Source organism: Chlorocebus sabaeus, chromosome 10 (genome assembly GCF_047675955.1).
Source record: "Chlorocebus sabaeus isolate Y175 chromosome 10, mChlSab1.0.hap1, whole genome shotgun sequence".
NCBI lineage: Eukaryota > Metazoa > Chordata > Mammalia > Primates > Cercopithecidae > Chlorocebus > Chlorocebus sabaeus.
The window spans coordinates 10242376-10261829 of NC_132913.1; the positions used below are offsets into that span (position 1 = coordinate 10242376).

The 19454-nt window shown below is 44.6% G+C and overlaps 1 protein-coding gene across 1 annotated transcript in view; it reads left to right on the plus strand.

Moving 5' to 3' along the window:
* Nucleotides 1–19454, plus strand: part of TFCP2L1 (transcription factor CP2 like 1) — a 69706-nt gene that overhangs the window by 1339 nt on the left and 48913 nt on the right. Inside the window, exon 2 of the mRNA XM_007964687.3 lies at nt 2644–2795. Within this exon, the coding sequence (XP_007962878.1) occupies nt 2644–2795 (152 nt within the window). The remainder of the gene's footprint in view (nt 1–2643; nt 2796–19454) is intronic.

Below are 19454 nucleotides of genomic sequence, written 5' to 3' on the forward strand. Positions count from 1 at the left end.
TCATGGGCCAAAGTAGTTGGAGATGGCAAAGGTCTGGAGCCTTAAAGGCTGGCAGCCACTCGGCAGACCACGGTGATGTCACCAGACGGAAGCTGCTCTGGGGGATGTTGGAAGCCCAGGAGGAGATGTTAATCACCCACAGATTAAGTGTCCATTCACTTACAAGAAATGCTACAATGGAATACATTTTTACTGAAGTTTTAGTTGTAGCTTTGCCTGAATTTTAATTTGCAGCCATTAAGTATGTTGCCATATCTTAACAATGAGTTTGAAGGTGACCCTGAGTTGAAGGTGAGTGTGCTTAAAACTTCTAGATACCTGCAATGTCATCACCCCATTAGGGAACAGTTCTCCCTTGCCTGGGAGGTACAGTTCTGACATCTGCTACCAAGATGGAAATTTGTCCCGAGTAGCTCATATACCTTTTAGGATTTGGTGAAAGGAGGAGGGTGAGCATTGGGAGTGGGTGGTGCTGTAAAGTCATATTGGCTTCTGGGGTCATCGGGGGACCATGGATAAAGAAGTCCATGCTCTTTTTTTTATTTCACTTCTTGGAAGCTGGGAGTTTTTCCCTCAGTGAGGGCCCAGGTGGGGGTTTGTGCATATGTCCTTGGTTCCCCTAGAGGGAGGGTCTTGTCCTTTTCCTTGCGTTTTTTGTATTTTATTTTTGGTCATCTCCTCACTTGGCAGAACTTCTGCAAGCTGTCTGACCTCACCAGGGTAGAGGCCTTTACTCCCTTCCCCTTTTCTGTTTGATGTTCTCGTGACTTTTATTCCTTGGCAAATAAGGATGCCAGGCTTGAAACAAGTTACTGTTGAGCGATGGTTCTTAACTTCCTCCGCCCTCCCGCCCCTTTTTAAAAAATTTAAAGGCAGCAGTCCATGGATTATTAACTTGACATGGTCTGGGCAAACATGAAATTATGCAATCCCCAGTGTTCCTAGAGAACCACCCGGGCTGGGAGCGTGCCCTGCCCTGACAAAAGGAAGACGCCCTGTGGGGGAAGCTGAGACGGCCTTGCACCCTTATTTTTCAGTAGTGGATAGTGACAGGGGAGGTCCACACAGGGCAGGTTTTCCAGGTGTGTGCTCAATGCCAGGCTTTTTCTTCTGAAAATTGATTAGATGTTGATAGAGTGTGTGCTGGGTTTGTGTTGTAGAGACGCTGGTTTATGATGTGCGAGGAACAGATTGTACCAGTGACTCTGTTTATACAGACAAGTGGGGTCAGGTAATTGGATTCCTAGTCAGGGACCCACGAAGGGAAGAGGGTTATCAAGATAAGAGCATTGGTACTTTTTTGGCACCTGTTTCTGTGCTGCTCATAATTTAGAGGCCTTAAACAAGCCTTGCCTGCCTGTAGGTCATTCATGTTCTCAAGGAATTCTTTGTCCTTTGTAAGGGCATTTTTAAAATGCTAGGTTTTTTGTTTCTTTTTCTTTTTCTTTTTCTTTTTTTTTTTTTTAAGAGATGGTGGGGTCTCACTATGTTGCCCAGACTGGTCTCAAACCCCTGGCTTCAAGCAGTCTTCTCACCTCAGCGTCACAAAGTACTGGGATTTCCGGCATGAGCCACCATGCCTGGCCTAAAAAATACATCCAGAAACAAGTTCCTCACTAAGTCGCAGGATGATGACTTCATTTTTTTTTTTTTTTTTAATGTGGGGAGTTTTGTTAAGAGATGGAGGAAGAGAAACTTAAAGCAAGAATTTCAAGATTTCCCACTTGGATAAGAAAACGGACTGGGCCGGGCATGGTGGCTCACACCTGTAATCCCTGTACTTTGGGAGGCCAAGGTGGGTGGATCACCTGAGGTCAGGAGTTAGCGACTAACCTGACCAACATGGTGAAACCCCATCTCTACTAAAAATACAAAAATTAGCCAGGCGTGGTGGCTCATGCCTGTAATCCCAGCTACTTGGGAGGCTTGAACCTGGGAGGTGGAGGTTGCAGTGAGCCGAGACCGTGCCACTGCACTCCAGCCTGGACAACAAGAGTGAAACTCCGTCTACCACCCCCCACCCTGCTGCCCAAAAAAAAAAAAAAAAAACATACACACACAGACTTGAAGCCAAGGTCCTTCCTTCCTTCCTGTTTGCCTTTTGGACAGATTAGAATGACCCTGAAAACAGTGTCCGGTTGTCCTCTCTTTAGAAGGGATAGAGGAATCTCTCAACCTGGGTACTTAGGGAGGGAAGGAAGTGGTGTGTTCATTTGCATAGTTTACAGAACCTGGAGGACAGGCTTGTACTGCTATGAGAAGTGGCCAGTTAATGGAATTGTTGATTAAAAAATAAAAACGTTTGTGTAGATTTTTATTCTAAAAGTGAAACCTTATGAGTGATCGCTTGTGGATAGAAACCAAATAAATGGAACTTTGCCCTTTTACCTCCTTGGTGGGCTGATTGAATCAGTGTTTTGGGGGGTCATTGAGTGAAATTGGAGTCATGAAGGAGTGGGTTCCTCTGTTTTAAAGCATCTGGAGTGTGCAAAGGTTGCAGGAATGCAACCAGCACCCTGCGTGCGATGTGCGTGCTGTGTCGCCCTGGGTCCTGGTGGTCTGCGTCGTCTCTCCAGCTTTGCCCTGGCTCTGCAGGAGCCCCCTGGGGCTCTGTTCCTGACCTCTGCTTCCTGTGTGTTGCAGTGATGTGCTCGCTCTGCCCATCTTCAAGCAGGAGGAGCCCCAGCTGTCCCCTGAGAACGAGGCCCGCCTGCCACCCCTGCAGTATGTGTTGTGTGCTGCCACGTCCCCAGCCGTGAAGCTGCATGAAGAGACGCTGACCTACCTCAACCAAGGTAGTGGCCAGAGGCCCGGGCCAAGTGGAACCCAGAAGCAGTGGGGAGTTGATGTGAAAGGCCCACTTGGGCCTTGTGACTTTGTTACGGTGGGTGAGGTGGGGCTCGGGAAAGAGAACAGGTGCAGGTTCAGATTCCACTTCCCAGCTGCGTGACCCCTCCAGCCCCAGTGTCTTCATCTGAAAAATGGAAACATCAGATACCTTACATGGGTAACAGGGTAGCACTCTGCATTCCTCCTAGAGCCCCTCCATGGAGCAGATGCTCAGAGACTGGTAGCATTATTACTGCCTCCCTTCCCTCCCCTCCCCTCCCCTTCCCTTCCCTTTTTGAGACAGGGTCTTGCTCTGTGGCCCAGGCTGGCATGAAGTGGCATGATCATGGCTCACAGCACCCTTGACCTCCTCAACCCGAGTGACTCTCCCACCTCAACTTCCCGAGTAGCTGGGATCACAGGTGTAGGCCACCATGCCCAGCTAATTTTTAAATGTTTTTGTAGAGCTGCGGGGGGTCTCACCATGTTGCCCAGACTGGTCTCGAACTCCTGGGCTCAGGTGATCCACCTGCCTGGGCCTCCCAAAGTGCTGGGATTATAGGCCTAAGCCACTGCGCTTGGACATGTTGTGACTATTTATTGTGACCATGATCATGTCCTTTGAAGGCATAGACTGAGTACGGTCAGCATCCCAGGTCCTGGAGCCGCACCTGGCAGTGGTGGGACGGCTGGCCTGTGTCCTACGCAGCACCGGAGCAAGGTTCCGTCCGTGCTAGACAAAAGCCCCCTGGCGATGGAGACAAGCTCCCTCACCATGTCCTGAGAGAAATGGGCTTTGGAGTTTGAATTCCAACTCTGGCACTTCCTAGCTCTGTGACCTGGAGATGCCTTTTCTTTTTCTCTGAGCCTCAGTGTTTTCATGGGTAAAACAAGAAGTATAATTTTGTGGAGTTAGAAGAACAAAGGTCTGTGAGGTGCCTGGAATGATAGTGGTTGTTTAGTTGCTGGTTCCCTTTTTCAGAACACGTGGGCGAGTGTCCTGATGGGTGGTGTTTTTGTGATTCTATCATGATTATGAGTATGCGTTTTTTGCACTTTCTTTCTGGGTCATCTCATGACCACCCTGGCATCATGTGGATTCGTCACCTTCTACTTTATCTTCTATTGTGTGTGTGCCCCAGACATGAAACAGTTCTTGGCCACCCACCCAGGCATCCAGCAAGGATGAGCAAAGGACTGTGTCCCTGCTCTACCCCTGACTGGTATGATACCCCTCTACTTTCAATGGGCAGAGCAGACGAGCAGAGGAACGCTGGTTTCTGTGGGGTTACAGGGAATTGCGGAGGAGCTGCAGTGTCGTAGCAATTTGTCTTACATGTGCAGCTTCCTCTCTGCGAACTTTGATTCCTCAATTTGGGGAGCCAGCCAGGGTGGAAGTCCAACGTGGCCATCAGGCTCTCTGCTTACTGCTGAACTTGCCAGCTTCTGGGCCAAGAAACTAGCTCAGAAGCAGCCGCTGGCTGGGTCTGTCTCCCTCTGGGTACAGGTACCCCCTCTCATTGTGGAGGGGCCGCAGTGGAAGGTGATGCTTTATCCGCGGGGGCAGCTCTGCTGGCCTCAGTGGGTCTTGCTCAGCCGAGCTCCCTCAGCTCTAGAGCTTCCTGCTCAGGCCCTGAGACCTGTGCACCATCTGCAGCGGACGGTGGCCATGGTTGGTGGGTGGTGTGGCCAAGTGTGCGTGTGTGCTGCTGTGTGGAAAGGTTTCTGCTATATGCCTTTCACTTTCATGGAAGATCAAGTGCTACCAACTAGTTACGCACCTTTGAGCACTTTCTTTCCTCTTTGGGCCTCTGTTTTGTTTTGTTTTTCTTTTTTTTGGCTTAAATTTAGCAGGGAAAAATGAGATGTTTATAGCATCCGTTGAGCTTTGATGTGGTTCTTCTTGTTGGCTACGTCCTGTGGTGCTGAGGAGTGGGTCCAAGGTCTGAGGTCTTGCTCCTGGACCAAGATGTTGGGTGTCTGTCCATGCCCTGGCCCCTGCTCCAATTGGTAAGGCCATTAGCTGAGTTCCTTACCTTTCCTCCACCCCTTCCAATTCCTTTTTTTTTTTTGAGACAGAGTCTTGCTCTGTCTCCCAGGCTGGAGTGCGATGACACAATTTCAGCTCACTGCAACCTCCGCCTCCCCGGTTCAAGTGATTCTCCTGCTTCAGCCTCCCAAGTAGCTGGGATTACAGGCATGGGCCACCACGCCCGGCTAATTTTTGTATTTTTAGTAGAGATGGGGTTTCACCATGTTGGCCAGGCTGGTTTCGAACTCCTGATCTCAGGTGATCCACCCGCCTCAGCCTCCCAAAATGCTGGGATTACAGGCGTGAGCCACCGTGCCCGGCCTACTAGGTTTTTTAAAAAAGAGTTTTAGGCCGGGCGCGGTGGCTCACGCCTGTAATCCCAGCACTTTGGGAGGCCGAGACGAGTGGATCACGAGGTCAGGAGATCGAGACCAGCCTGGCTAACACGGTGAAACCCCGTCTCTACCAAAAATACAAAAAATTAGCCGGGCGAGGTGGCAGGCGCCTGTAGTCCAGCTACTCAGGAGGCTGAGGCAGGGGAATGGCGTGAACCTGGGAGGCGGAGCTTGCAGTGAGCCGAGATTGCGCCACTGCACTCCAGCCTGGGGCACAGAGCGAGACTCCGTCTCAAAAAAAAAAAAAAGAGTTTTAAAAGTTGATCCTCTCATAGATCAGTTAAAAGAGAGAAAAAGGAGTTACCCCTGTGGTTTCATCATCTTATGTTAATTTGGTATATTTAGATATTTTTAAAATTATATTTTGTAGGTTATTGAAATAATCTACTTTATAGAAAGTTTGAATAATTTGGAAAAGCAAAAGGAAGAAAATTAAAACAAAATTAAAATCCCCTCCAATTTCACCAGAAACCACTGCTAACCTTATTTCTACATGTTTGTGTATGTATCTTTCTGTGATTATGCTACAGACATTTATCCTTTTTTTCATTTACTATATTTGTCAGCCTTCTCATGTCATTGAAAATGATTTGAGGACTTACATTTTTGTAATTACTGCATAGTATTACATTGTATATTTCTATGACTTTAACCTGTTTCCTTTTATGGCCACTTAGTTTCCAGTGAGAAATTAAATACTGCAATGATGAACAACATCCTTGTATATAAATCTTCCTGTGAAATGTTGATGATTTATGTATTTTAAAAATAAATACTTAAGAAGTAGAATTTCTGGATCAAAGGGTTTGAACATTGAGGCTTTTGATGCATATCACCAAATTGCCTTCTCAGAAGAATGTACCAATTTATGTGCCAGTCAGCAGTATACATTTTATTGTCTCTTTTCCAATATTGGTTATTGTTTTTTGTCATCTGATTAGTGACACATGGAATTTAATACTAAACTAGCATTTCTTTTCTTTTTTGAGCTGGGGTCTGGCTTGGTTTCCCAGGCTGGACTCAAATTTCTGAGCTCAAGTTATCCTCCCTCCTCAGCTTCCTGAGTAGTTGGGATTAAAGGTGTGTACCACCACCACCCCTGGCCTTAAATGAGCATTTCTGTGATTGTTAATGCAGTTAGATATTTTGAAATATATTTATTGATCTTTTTAATTTGTTTATTATGTTCCTGTCCTTTGCACATTTCTCTGTTTGGGTGTTTATGTCTTATGGATAAGGACATACTATTTATGAAGAATACCAACCTTTTAGCTGCCATTTTTTGCAAGTATTTTTCTCTGATGGTTGCAGGCCATTTAACTTTTATTGTGTGATAACTATATTTATGGTGTAAGGTATATGTTGTGAATTTTTTTTTTTCTGTAGAAATCGATTTTAAATGTCTATAGTCAAATCTTTCATTCTTTGAAAATAAACTTTTCTTTTATGCTTGAAAGAAAATGCCTGCTCATCCCAAAATCACTTAGCTGAGTAGTTTTCTGAATTTCATTGAGAGGTGTCTAAATTTTAACATTTACTGAAATGCATTTGGAATTTATGATGTGATATGATGATCTGAGTTTGTTTATTTTCTAATTATTGCCTGACTTTTCCTACCTTTATCTCACAAATTTAAAAACATCAATTCTGAAACATTTTTTGTTGGCTTTTTTTTTTTTTTTTTTTTTTTTTTGAGACAGGGTCTGGTTCTGTCGCCCAGGCTGGAGTGCAGTGGCTCCATCTCAGCTCACTGCAGCCTCTGCCTCCCGGGCTCAAGGAATCCTCCCACCTCAGCCTCCTGAGTAGCTGGGACTACAGGCATGCGCCACCACACCAGGCTAATTTTTGTAATTTTGGTAGAGATGGGGTTTCCCAGATGATGTTTCCGAGGCTGGTCTTGAACTCCTGGGCTCAAGCAGTCCTTCCGCCTCGGCCTCTCAAAGTGCTGGGACACTTGTGAAACATTAAAAAACCCATCATCCTCAGCAAACTAACACAGGAACAGAAAACGAAACTCCACATGCTCTCACTCATAAGTGGGAGTTGAACAATGAGAATATATGGGCACAGGGAGGGGAAATCACACGCTGGGGCCTGTCGGGGGGTGGGGGGCAAGGGGAGGGAGAGCATTAGGAGAAATACCTAATGTAGGTTATGGGTTGATGGGTGCAGCAAACCACCGTGGCACATGTATACCTACGTTACAAACCTACACGTTCTGCACATGTAACCCAGAACTTAAGTATAATTAAAAATATATATATTCTAAATTGGAAGGCAAGCAACACACAGACTTGTCCTGTGCTGCTGATGTTCTTGCCGAATTCCTCATTGAACTAATTTTTGTAGCTTAGAAATATGTTTTTCTGTGTCAGAGAGGTTCCTTTCATTATTCTTTTTTTTTTTTTTTTTTTTTTTTTTTTTTGAGACGGAGTCTCGCTCTGTCGCCCAGGCTGGAGTGCAGTGGCCGGATCTCAGCTCACTGCAAGCTCCGCCTCCCGGGTTCACGCCATTCTCCTGCCTCAGCCTCCCGAGTAGCTGGGACTACAGGCGCCCGCCACTTCGCCCGGCTAGTTTTTTGTATTTTTTAGTAGAGACGGGGTTTCACCGTGTTAGCCAGGATGGTCTCGATCTCCTGACCTCGTGATCCGCCCGTCTTGGCCTCCCAAAGTGCTGGGATTACAGTCTTGAGCCAAGGCTCCCGGTCTCATTATTCTTTTTAGCCACTCCCAATAATTTATTCTTACAGAGGGTTACAACCATTAAGACTTCCTTCTCGGCTGAGTATGGTGGCTCATGCCTGTAATCCCAGCACTTTGGGAGGCTGAGGCTGTTGGATCATCTTAGGTCAGGAGTTCAAGACCAGCCTGGCCAACGTGATGAAACCCTATCTTTACTAAAAATACAAAAATTAGCTGGATGTGATGGTGGGCACCTGTAATCCCAGCTACTTGGGAGGCTGAGGCAGGATAATTGCTTGAACCCAGAGGGCAGAGGTTGCAGTGAGCTGACTGCACTGCACTGTGGCTTGGGTGATAGAGCGAGACTCTGTCTCCAAAAAAAAAAAAGACTTCTATAATTTTTCTTAAAAAAACAAATGGATGAGATTATATGCTTTATGCAGTTGTTTCTTGCTTTTATTAAATACTGTTCTTGTAATAATGTTTTCCATTATTATTAAAAGTATCCTAAACATGTAAAATGTCTACATGTTATTTCACTATTTCCTTTTGTTATTTAGGGCAGAATATTGTCATAACTGCTGGAAAAAATACACAACATAATTACATAATTGTTTTAGTGTCTGCCTCCCATAATAGAATGGAAGTTCTATAGGGCTGAGCCATGGATTAAATAATTTTTTCTTTTTTTTTTTTTTTGAGACAGGGTCTTACTCTTTCACCTAGATTGAATGCAGTGGCACAGTCATGGCTCACTGCAGCCTCTACCTCCTAGAACAATTAGTCCTCCTGCCTCAGCCTCTCAAGTAGCTGGGACAAACATGGGCTACCACGCCCAGCTAATTTTTCTATTTTTTTTAGAGACAAGATCCCACTATGTTGCCCAGGCTGGTCTCAAACTTCTGAGCTCAGGCAGTCCCCCTTGACCTCCCAAAGTGTTGGGATTACAGGCATAAGCCACCGCCTGGCCCCTAGAATTTTAAAGTACAGGCTGAAGAATACCCCTTTTCCTAAATACTTGGGATTCGAAGTATTTTGGATTTTGGATTTTCTTGGATTTTTGGATATTCGCATATCCATAATGAGGTGTTTTGAGGCTTTGACCCACATCTAAACACAAAATTCACTTATGTTTCATATATACTTTAGGCACATAGCATTGAAGGTAATTTTGTACAATATTTTAAATAATTTTGTTTATAAAACAAAGCTTGTGTCCATTGAGTCATCAGAAAAGATGGTCCCAGCCACCCATGTGGACAACATGTGGGGTCACATCAGGACTCAAAAAGTTTCAGGTGTGGGACTTTTGGATTAGGGATGCTCAACCTGTATCTTCAGTATTAAGCTGTGGGTGCCTTGAGAGTATAGTAGGTGCTCTGTAAATATTTAGAAAATCTAAAAATAGGTGTGATTTTATCCCCCCCAGTCAGTAATGCTGCACTAGATATCTTTTTCAGCGTACCTCATTTAAGTAGCCTATTCTACATCATATGACCAAAAGGCATTGATACAATTGGCTTGTTTTTTTCTTTTTTTTTTTTTTTGAGACGAAGTCTCACTGTGTTGCCCAGGCTGGAGTACACTGGCACGATCTCGACTCACTGCAACCTCCGCCTCCTGGGTTCAAGCGATTCTCCTGCCTCAGCCTCCTGAGTAGCTGGGATGGTGCCCACTACCACACTGGGCTAATTTTTGTATTTTTAAATGGAGACTGGGTTTAGCCATGTTGGCCAGGCTTGTCTTGAGCTCCTGACTTCAGTTGATCCGCCTGCCTTGGCCTCCCAAGATAAAATTCTTAAAAAGTAGTTTTGACACATCAGTCAAGACGTTTTTGGTTAATTGAAAAGCCTGCTATTAAGTGTTTATAAGGCTTTATGGTAGTTATTGCATTATTCTTGTGAAGCCATCACAGGTCCTCTCCTCTTCCTTGTAATGATGTGTTTAAAGTTCTCTGAAAACGTGGAAAAGATGCTATAGGCGTAAATCAAAAAGTCACTTAAACCACTGGATGCCCATTTCTCAGTGCAGTGTCAAAACAATGCCTTGAGGACATGTGGCTTGGACATGTGTGTTTCATAGGGACGTCCTATCCCCAAGCCCAGTGGCTAGTTTTAGATATGGTAAAAATGATTTGAAAAACAAAGTCTGTCTTCTTCCTCTGAAAAAGTCCTTCCTAGGGGTGGATAGAGAGTTGAATAGAGGTTTGCAAACTTCCAGATAACCTCCTCTCTGTCAGTGGCCAAAGGTCATTGTAGACAGATCTTCCTGAAGGCTGGAGCCTGAGGGAAGGGATGATGAGGGTGTGGAGGGATGAGAAGGGATGTAAAGGAGGAGGAGTCGGGGAGAGCAGAGAAGAGAGCACCCCAGGCACTCTGCGCAGTGATTTCTGGCTTTGAGATAAGAAATAACATTGCAAGAATGACTTGTGGTGGGGAATGCTTTGATATTTTCCATCAAAACAACTCTTGAGTCTTAAGTATAGTAATGAATTTTCATAATATGCTTACTTTCATTCATTCATGGAATAAAATTTCCTGTTGGTTGGAGGAGGATGGTGGCTTGGTGAGAAGAGAGAAAAGCCACGTGCAAAGGCAAGCATGGGGGTGCAGTTGAACACACTGTCTATCCCAGGAATCCTAAGTGGTTCAGGATGACGAGGGTTTCAAACACAAGGGGAAATAGGACTGAGGTGGCTGGAGAGGTAGACCAGATAGCTGACCTAGAACTCTACCTGTCTTGGTTAGGCCAAACTATCTGGCAACCATCTGGGCAAGTCAGTTAACCTTTCTTTACCTCCAATTCCTTACCTGTAAGATGGGGGAAGTAAACTCCCTACAAAGTAGGTGCTGCTATGTAGGTAAAATGAGCTATTGCATCTAGAACACTGAAATGCCGGGCACATAGCAAGCACTCACGTGTCACCCATTGTTATTAATAAAGAGGAAACATCTCACCAGTCCTGTTTTGGAAGTTAACAAGGTCATCGAGTTGGGACTTTGATAACTTTTGCTGATTTTTATCCCTTCTTTTCCCAATTCAAAGATTAATACAGGGTTGGCTCTAAAGCTGAGAACTGCATCTCTTAGAGTTGAATGGCGGTAGCTTTGGGAAGGCCTGCTTCACTTTTCCATTCATTCGTCACTCGCTGTACAGCCACGTGGTGGACATAACCCTGAGGAGAATTTCCTGTGCAAGGTGTTGAAATACCATTTTAGAAATAAAGATCTCTTGGCCGGGCGCGGTGGCTCACGCCTGTAATCCCAGCACTTTGGGAGGCCGAGGCGGGCGGATCACGAGGTCAGGAGATGGAGACCATCCTGGCTAACACGGTGAAAACCCATCTCTACGAAAAAAATACAAAAAATTAGCCGGGCATGGTGGCGGGCGCCTGTAGTCCCAGCTACTCTGGAGGCTGAGGCAGGGGAATGGCGTGAACCCGGGAGGCGGAGATTGCAGTGAGCCGAGATCGCGCCACTGCACTCCAGCCTGGGCGACAGAGCGAGACTCTGTCTCAAAAAAAAAAAAAAAAAAAAAAAAAAAAAGAAAAAAGAAATAAAAGATCTCAAAACGCACTGAACTCTTAAATGCCGTAAGCTGTCATGTTAAGGAGGGTTTGTATTACCTGGTAGGTGAGAACCTCAGGCTTTAGGGTGGTACTTCTTTGTTAGCACTTGAGAATTTGGAAAGCACTTTCTGATATTCTCTTCTGAGTGATTCCCACAAGATGCATTGTTCCCATCTTACAGATGACCACCTGAGAGGTGAAATCAGGCTCCCCTCCTATATCACGTAAGTTTGAAAGCCAGGGGAGTGATTGAACTGGGATGCAATAATAAAGGGAGTTCTGGAAGGGGAAGCATCTGTTTTTTCTGGCTGATATTTCTTGGAATTCCTGCAGGCAGGATTCTAGGCTAGGCACTTCGGTGTAGGGACTCTGCCACTTGGTACTCCTGATGCAGTTCTGAGGGGGAGGGTGGATGAAGCTTTGTGGCGGGAAGGAATGGAGTGGGGAGAAAATGCCTCCTTGGAGAGGAAGAAAACATCCATTATCAGTTGCTCCTACCCTACCCCAACCCTCCTGTTTTCCACCCACAGCAACCCCAGGGAGGGAGATAAGAGCTCCAGGGGAAGGTCCTGTCTTCCCTGCCCCTAGAACCAAACAGATTTGCAGTTCTGTCTTTTTGACCAGCTTCTGCTCCAGGGAAATCACTTGATCCTTTGGAGCCCGAGTTTCCTCATTTATGAAACCAGGACAGTTTCACTTTGTGGGTTTCACTTTGTGGGTTACATGAATAACAAATGTCTGGCAAACAATAAGTAGCCAGTTATATTTTTCCTTCTTACCAATTATATCAGTGACTTTGAATTTAAGGAATGAGGCAAAGGATTAGTTATTTTGTTTATTATCTTTTCTGCATAGCTGAAGTTTTCTTTCCAGATTAAATTTTAGCCTGAAGTTTGGAAATATAAGCTGAATAAACCAAATGACTCTAAAATATATTACTTAAAAAAATGTTTTCCCTTTATTTTTTCCTGAGTATATAGTAGTATTCTTTATTCCCAAGTATAAATATTTATTCCTGAGTATAAATAAGTATTCTTATTATAAAATAGAACAGCCAAACCATATATACTCTAGAAAATGTGCAATAGTCCTGCCTTTCAGATTTTTCTTAGTCATACCTTAACCCATATATATCTACTTCCATAGACAAACATGCACATAACCTTATATATGTTCCCAAGTATACCTTTTGCTTTTTAAGAGAAATGGGATCATATTATATTCACTGTTTGACAACTTGCTTTTTTTTGTTTTTGTTTTTGTTTTGAGACAGAGTCTCGCTCTGTCTCCCAGGCTGGAGTGCAGTGGCGTGATCTCGGCTCACTGCAAACTCCGCCTCCCAAGTTCACGCCATTTTCCTGCCTCAGCCTCCCGAGTAGCTGGGACTACAGGCGCCGGCCACCATGCCTGGTTAATTTTAATTTTTATTTTTTGTATTTTTAGTAGAGACAGGTTTTCACCGTGTTAGCCAGGATTGTCTCGATCTCCTGATCTCATGATCTGCCCACCTTGGCCTCCCAAAGTGAGCCACCACGCCCGGTCTCAACTTGCTTTTTTTTTTTTTTTTTTTTTAAATTGTGTGTTTTAGAGACAGAGTCTTACTCTGTTGCCCAGGCTGGAGTGCAGTGACACAGTCATAGCTCACCACAGCCTAGAGCTTTTGGGCTCAAGCAGTTTTCCCCTCCTCAGCCTCCTAAAGTGTTGGGATTATAAGTATGAGCTACTGTGTCCTGCTACTTTTTTTTTTTTCCCCCCAAACAAAATATCTTCAATGTCTTTCCATGTGGGTACATTAAAAAATATAATAAGCAAAATCTGATCTTTACTGCTTATACTACGATCATTGTATGTCTGTTGCATAGCTTGTTCTGTTGAGGGACATTAGGCTTGTTGCCATTGTTTTCATAGTTATAACCCAGTGCTCTAGTAATCCATGAACATCTATGTATATCTTTGTGTTTCAGCGGGAGTGAAAATCACTCCAGGATACACACCTAGAAATAGAATTGCCAGCACGACATTTTGGTAGATACTGCCATATTGCCTTCCAGCGAAGTGGTGCCAGTTTGTACTTTGTGAACAATAACTATCTGAATACTTGTTTATTTTCTCCTCCCTTATCTTTTTCCAATCTCTACCACACCTGAAATATAAACTTGAGGGTAGAGAACTTGGTCATCTTGTTCACTGCGAGGCCTAGCCCAGTGTCTAGCCTACATAACTTCTTTAAATGACTGAAGAAAGTCTATTTTTCTTTGCCTTTGCCAACACTGTTTACCCTTTGGTAACTGGTGGGGAAAATATAGGGGCTTCTTCTTTTAATTCTCCTTTCCTCAGTGATGTTAAATATTTTTTAATTTTATTATTCTTTTTGCCTTTCATGTGATTTACCCATTTTTCTAGTGAGATTTTCATCCTTATTTATTTGTAAGACCTCCTTGTATATTTGGGATAGTATAATATGCACTGGAAATATTTTCTCACTTTTTCATTCATTTCATTCCTTTTTAAATTAGTTTATTTCTTTTACTTTTTTTTTTTTTTTTTTGAGATGGAGTCTTGCTCTATCGCCTAGGGTGCAGTGGCGTGATCTCTGCTCACTGCAACCTCTGCCTCCCAGGTTCAAGTGATTCTCCTGCTTCAACCTCCCAAGTAGCTGAGATTACAGGTGTCTACTACCACGCCCGGCTAATTTTTGTATTTTTAGTAGAGTCAGAGTTTTGCCATGTTGGCCAGGCTGGTCTTGAACTCCTGAACTCAAGTGACCGGCTGCAGTCTCCCAAAGTGCTGAGATTACAGGCATGAGCCACCACGCCCGGCCTCTTTTACATAATTTTTGCGTTTGTTTTTAATTTATAGAGACAGGGTCTCTGTGTTGGCCAGGGTGGTCTACAACTATTGGCCTCAAGCAATCTTCCTGCCCCAGCCTCCCAAAGCGCTGGGAGTATAGGCACGAGCCACTGCACCTGGCCCATAATAAAAGCTTTTTTTGTTGTTGTTTTGCCAGGGTCTCACCTCTGTCACCCAGGCTAGAGTGCAGTGGTGTGATTACAGCTCACTGCAGCCTCAACCTCCTGGGCTCAGGTGATCCTCCCGCCTTAGCCTCCCTAGTAGCTGGTACTACAAATGGCCGCCACCAAGCCTGGCTAATTTTTGTATTTTTGTAGAGTTGGAATTCTGCCGTGTTGCCCAGGCTGGTCTGGAACTCTTGGACTCAAGCCATCCACCCCGCCTCAGCCTCCCAAAGTGCTAGGATTACAGGTGTAAGCCACCGCGCCCAGCCATAAAAGTTTTTAAGATAAATTTTTATTATCGGGTTTATTGGACTTCACCTTAATTATTTTTGTGTTTCATGTCCCATTTAGAATATGCCTTCTTCACTTTAAGATTTTAATAATATCCATCCTTTTTTTTTAATTTAAAAAAGTCCTTTCCTTAATCGTTGATACTTTGACATTTATTATGCTGCATAAGGAATAAATTAAGGCTCCAACTCTGTTACTTTCCATATGGCCATCATCACATTGTCCCACAATAACTGACTGAATGTAGAACCTTGATATAGTGGAATAACATGCAGCCATAACAAGAGTGAAGGTCCTTTTGTATGGCCGTGAAAGATGTCTACTATGTGTTATTAAATTAAAGACCTTTCCCTCATTCCCGCAAACGCCAGCCTGAATGACACTATTAATTAGCCTTTCGTAGAAACTGAGTGGCACATTGAAAGTGGTGAATGTTGGCGTTGGGTGTACCCAGCTCCCAATTCTGGTTCTTCTCTTCTTTCCCAAGCTGCTGAACCTGTCAACTGCGTTTTCTGTAAAATAGGTATCACACTGACCTCAGTGTAGCCTGGAGAATTATATAATATTTTTGTTGTTTTTCTTGCCACTTAAGGATACGTTATTTTGGCCATATAAAATTTAGACATGTTAGCCGAGCCTGGTGGTGCACGCCTGTAGTCCCAGCCACTCTGGAGGCTGAGGCAGGAGGATCGCTTGAGCCCAGGAGGTCGAGGCTGTAGTGAGCCGAGATCATACCACTGCACTCCAGCCTGGGTAACAGTGAGACCCTGTTACTAAATAAATAAATAAATAAATAAATGGGAAAGATACTATAGGCAAAACTTAAAAATATATATAGAAGTACATATAAAAATGTGTAATCAGCAAAGAATGTGGTAAACCACATGCAAAGGTTTAAAAGAAGAAAACAACAAAGAACAAACGCGTTCCAAAATGTCACCTCTCCATAGTTTGTGAATCTCAGGCTAAACTAATAAAAATACCAATAAATTAACGGGGGTGTGTTTTGTTATGGTTTTTTTTGTTTGTTTGTTTTAGAGAGGCTCTTGCTGTGTCACCCAGGCTGGAGTGCAGTGCAGCCTTGAACTCCTGAACTCAAGCAATCTTTAGCATGGCTCACTTGTATCTTTTATAGAGACAAGGTCTCCCGTGTTGCCCAGGTTGGTCTTGAACTCCTGCTTTGGCCTTCCACAGTACTGGGATTACAGATGTGTGCCACCATGCCTGGAATTCTTTGTTGTTTTAAAAACCAATCAGAATATATTGAAATACATATGAGGTTACTTGTACAGATTGCTTATCACAGCTTATAGCACATAGACATGATTTTTAGGGCCGGGCGTGGTGGCTCATGTCTGTAATCCCAGCACTTTGGGAGGCCAAGGCAGGTGCATCACTTGAGGTCAGGAGTTCGAGACCATCCTGGCTAACATGGTGAAACCCCATCTCTACTAAAAATACAAAAAATTAGCCAGATGTGGTGGCACATGCCTGTAGTCCCGGCTACTCGGGAGGCTGAGGCAGGAGAATTGCTTGTACCCGGGAGGCGGAGATTGCAGTGAGCTGAGATGGCACCACTGCAATCCAGCCTGGGTGACAGAGCAAGACTCTGTCTTAAAAAAAAAAAAAAAAAAGAAAAAAAGATTTTTAATGTTTCATAGGTGTCTACATGGTCATGTCAAACTTTAATTATGTTTTAAATAGTAATGGGCCAATTAATTAAAACGTCCTACTTACATGATTGAATTCCAGACAGTCCAATTCCAGAATAATATGTTCTTAATAATCACATTGCTGGGTGTGGTGGTCATGCCTACAGTACTAGCTACTTGGGAGGCTGAGATAGGAGGATCCCTTCAGCCCAGAGTTCAAGAGCAGCCTGGGCAATATTGCAAGACCCTATCTGTAAAATAATAAATAATATGGTCGGGTGCGGTGCCTCATGCCTGTAATCCCAGGGCTTTGGGAGGCAGAGGCGGGTGGATTGATTGATCCCAGGAGTTCGAGACCAGCCTGGCCAACATGGTGAAACCCCATCTCTACTAAAAATACAAAAATTAACTGGGCGTGATAGCACGCGCCTGTAGTCCCAGCTAACTCTACTTGGGAGGCTGAGGCAGGAGAATCGCTTGAACACGGGAGGCGGAGATTGCAGTGAGCCAAGCTTATGCCACTGCACTCCAACTTGGGCAACAGAGCAAGACTCCATCTCAAAAAAAAAAAAAAAAATTTTTTTTTAAATGAAAAAAAGAATTATATTAAAATCATCTATAGTTTGGAAATACTTTGAAGGAAAAAGAGTCAGCCAAAACATTTTCTGTCCAAGTTGAAGTGTGTCATGAAGCACAGACAAAGCATTGGAGGCCCTGGCGAGTCACTCAGCAGCCGTTAGTTCAGGTCCACCAGGGCAGGTCACCCTTTCACTGGGGAGGTGGCAGACTTCGATTGAGAACAGATTAAAGCAAGTCCCTAAAATTTCATTTCATGACTTGATGACCCATCTGGAAAAACAGACACACAGTCACTCACTGAAGCATCAAAACCTTTCTAGTCCCAAGTAACTGGAGCTGCCTGCCTGGAACCCTGCTGGTGGCTGCCCCTAAACCAGGCAGACACCTGCCAGTCAGGACAGACCGTCAGTGGGGCTGGAGGAGAGGACCCTGGCTTAATAAACTTGACACTCTCACCTTGCTCCGGTCACTGCAGAAATAGGGTTTTGATTTACATGGCACATTATGGAAAACCCACATTAATGGGCCAGGGACATCCAAGGCGCTCAGTAAGTGTTCCTTTTCTTCTGCCACTAACTCTGGCAATTTTCTGTGGATATTTAGAGGAGGAGAGAGGGAAGGAAGATCGGGGGTGGGAAGACCCGCTTTGCTCTTAGTAAAATGGGCTCCTGGGTCAGGCTTCAGGGGCCACTGCGCTGTGGTTAGAATTACTACTTGGAAAAAAAAAAACCAAAACTATTTAAAAAAAGATTAAATTCCACCACTTCGAGAGGCCGAGGTGGGCAGATCACTTGATCCCAGGAGTTCGGGACCAGCCTGGGCAACTTAAGGAGACCCCATCTCTACAAAAAATATAAAAATTAGCCAGGTGTGGTGGCACGCATCTGTGGTCCTAGCTACTCGGGAGACCGAGGTGGGAAAATTGTTTCAACCCGAAAGGTCGAGGCTGCAATGAGCTGAGACTACATTGCAGCACTTCAGCCTGGGCCACAGAGCGAGACCCTGTCTCAAAAAAAAAAAAAAAAAAAAGAGAGATTACTGCTTGGAAAAATGTGTAGAGTCTCTGCTCTGAATGAGGAACGTGTTTTGTGTTTTGTTTTGAAGGAGCCACTCTTGGTCAGGCACAGTGGCTCACGCCTGTAATCCTAGCACTTCGGGAGGCCGAGGTGGGCGAATCTCTTGAGGTCAGGAGTTCGAGACCAGCCTGGCCAACATGGCGAAACCCTGACTCTACTAAAAATACAAAAATTAGCCAGGTATGGTGGCTCACGCCTATAATCCCAGCTGCTTGGGAAGCTGAGGCAGGAGAATCACTCAAACCTGGGAGGTGGAGGTTGTGGTGAGCGGAGATCAAGCCACTGCACTCCAGCCTGGGTGACAGAGCGAGAACCTGTCTCAAAAAAAAAAAAAAAATAAATAAATAAATAAATAAATAAATAAATAAATAAAATAAAGGAGCCACTCTACACAAGTAGCTACCATGATTGTTCCAACCCCATCATTTCACAAGGAAGGAAGCCCAGAGTCAAGATGGGGAATGTTCATAGGTCATACAGCCTGCAGTGGAACTGGGAGGGGGAGGGGTCTGTTCACTAAGCACCACAGTGACCAATAGGTGTATTAGGGGTTGTTAGCCACTGCATTGAGGGTATAACAGGTGACTTGCTGCTCTTCTTCACCTCTTTCTTTCCATGGGCAAAGAAGACAGCCGTGCAAAGAAAATGCCCTGGCTCTGTGCTTTGCAGGTTGGGGATCTCTCCTGTGTCCAGCCAGGTGCACTGTGCTTGGGTGGATTTGGGAGATTCTTGACCTTCCTCTGCCATTCTCCAGCCGGTGACTCTGCCTGGAAATTTCCATTTGGGTGCTTAGAGGGCCCTGTGAGTCCTGAGTGGTACAGAAAAACCACACAAGCTCTAGGAACTCACAGAGCATGGGCGAGAGTAGATTCCTGAAGTATAGTGGCTGGAGGGAGCCTACTTCCAATGTTCATGGACCAGCATCGTCTGCAAGTTTGTTAGAAATGCACAATCTCGGGCCTGCTGCAGGACAACTGAATCAGAATCTGCAGGTTGCCCCACGGTGATGAACATATTACAGTTTGAGAAGCACTGATCTAAACTTTCTACCCCCGACCCTCCCATTTTATAGGTGGGTAAATTGAGGCTCAGAGATGCTGTGTGACTTGTCCAAGAACATAGACTGGTACTTCAGTAGTTTCTTTTTTAAAAAAACTTTTTTTTTTTTTCTTTTAAGAGATGTTGTCTTGCTCTGTCTCCCAGACTGGAGTACAGTGGTACAATCATGCCTCACTGTAGCCTCAAATTTCTAGGCTCAAGCGATCCTCCTGCCTCAGCTTCCTGAGTAGCTGGTACTATAGGAGCGTGCCACCATACCCAGCCAATTTTAAGAAATT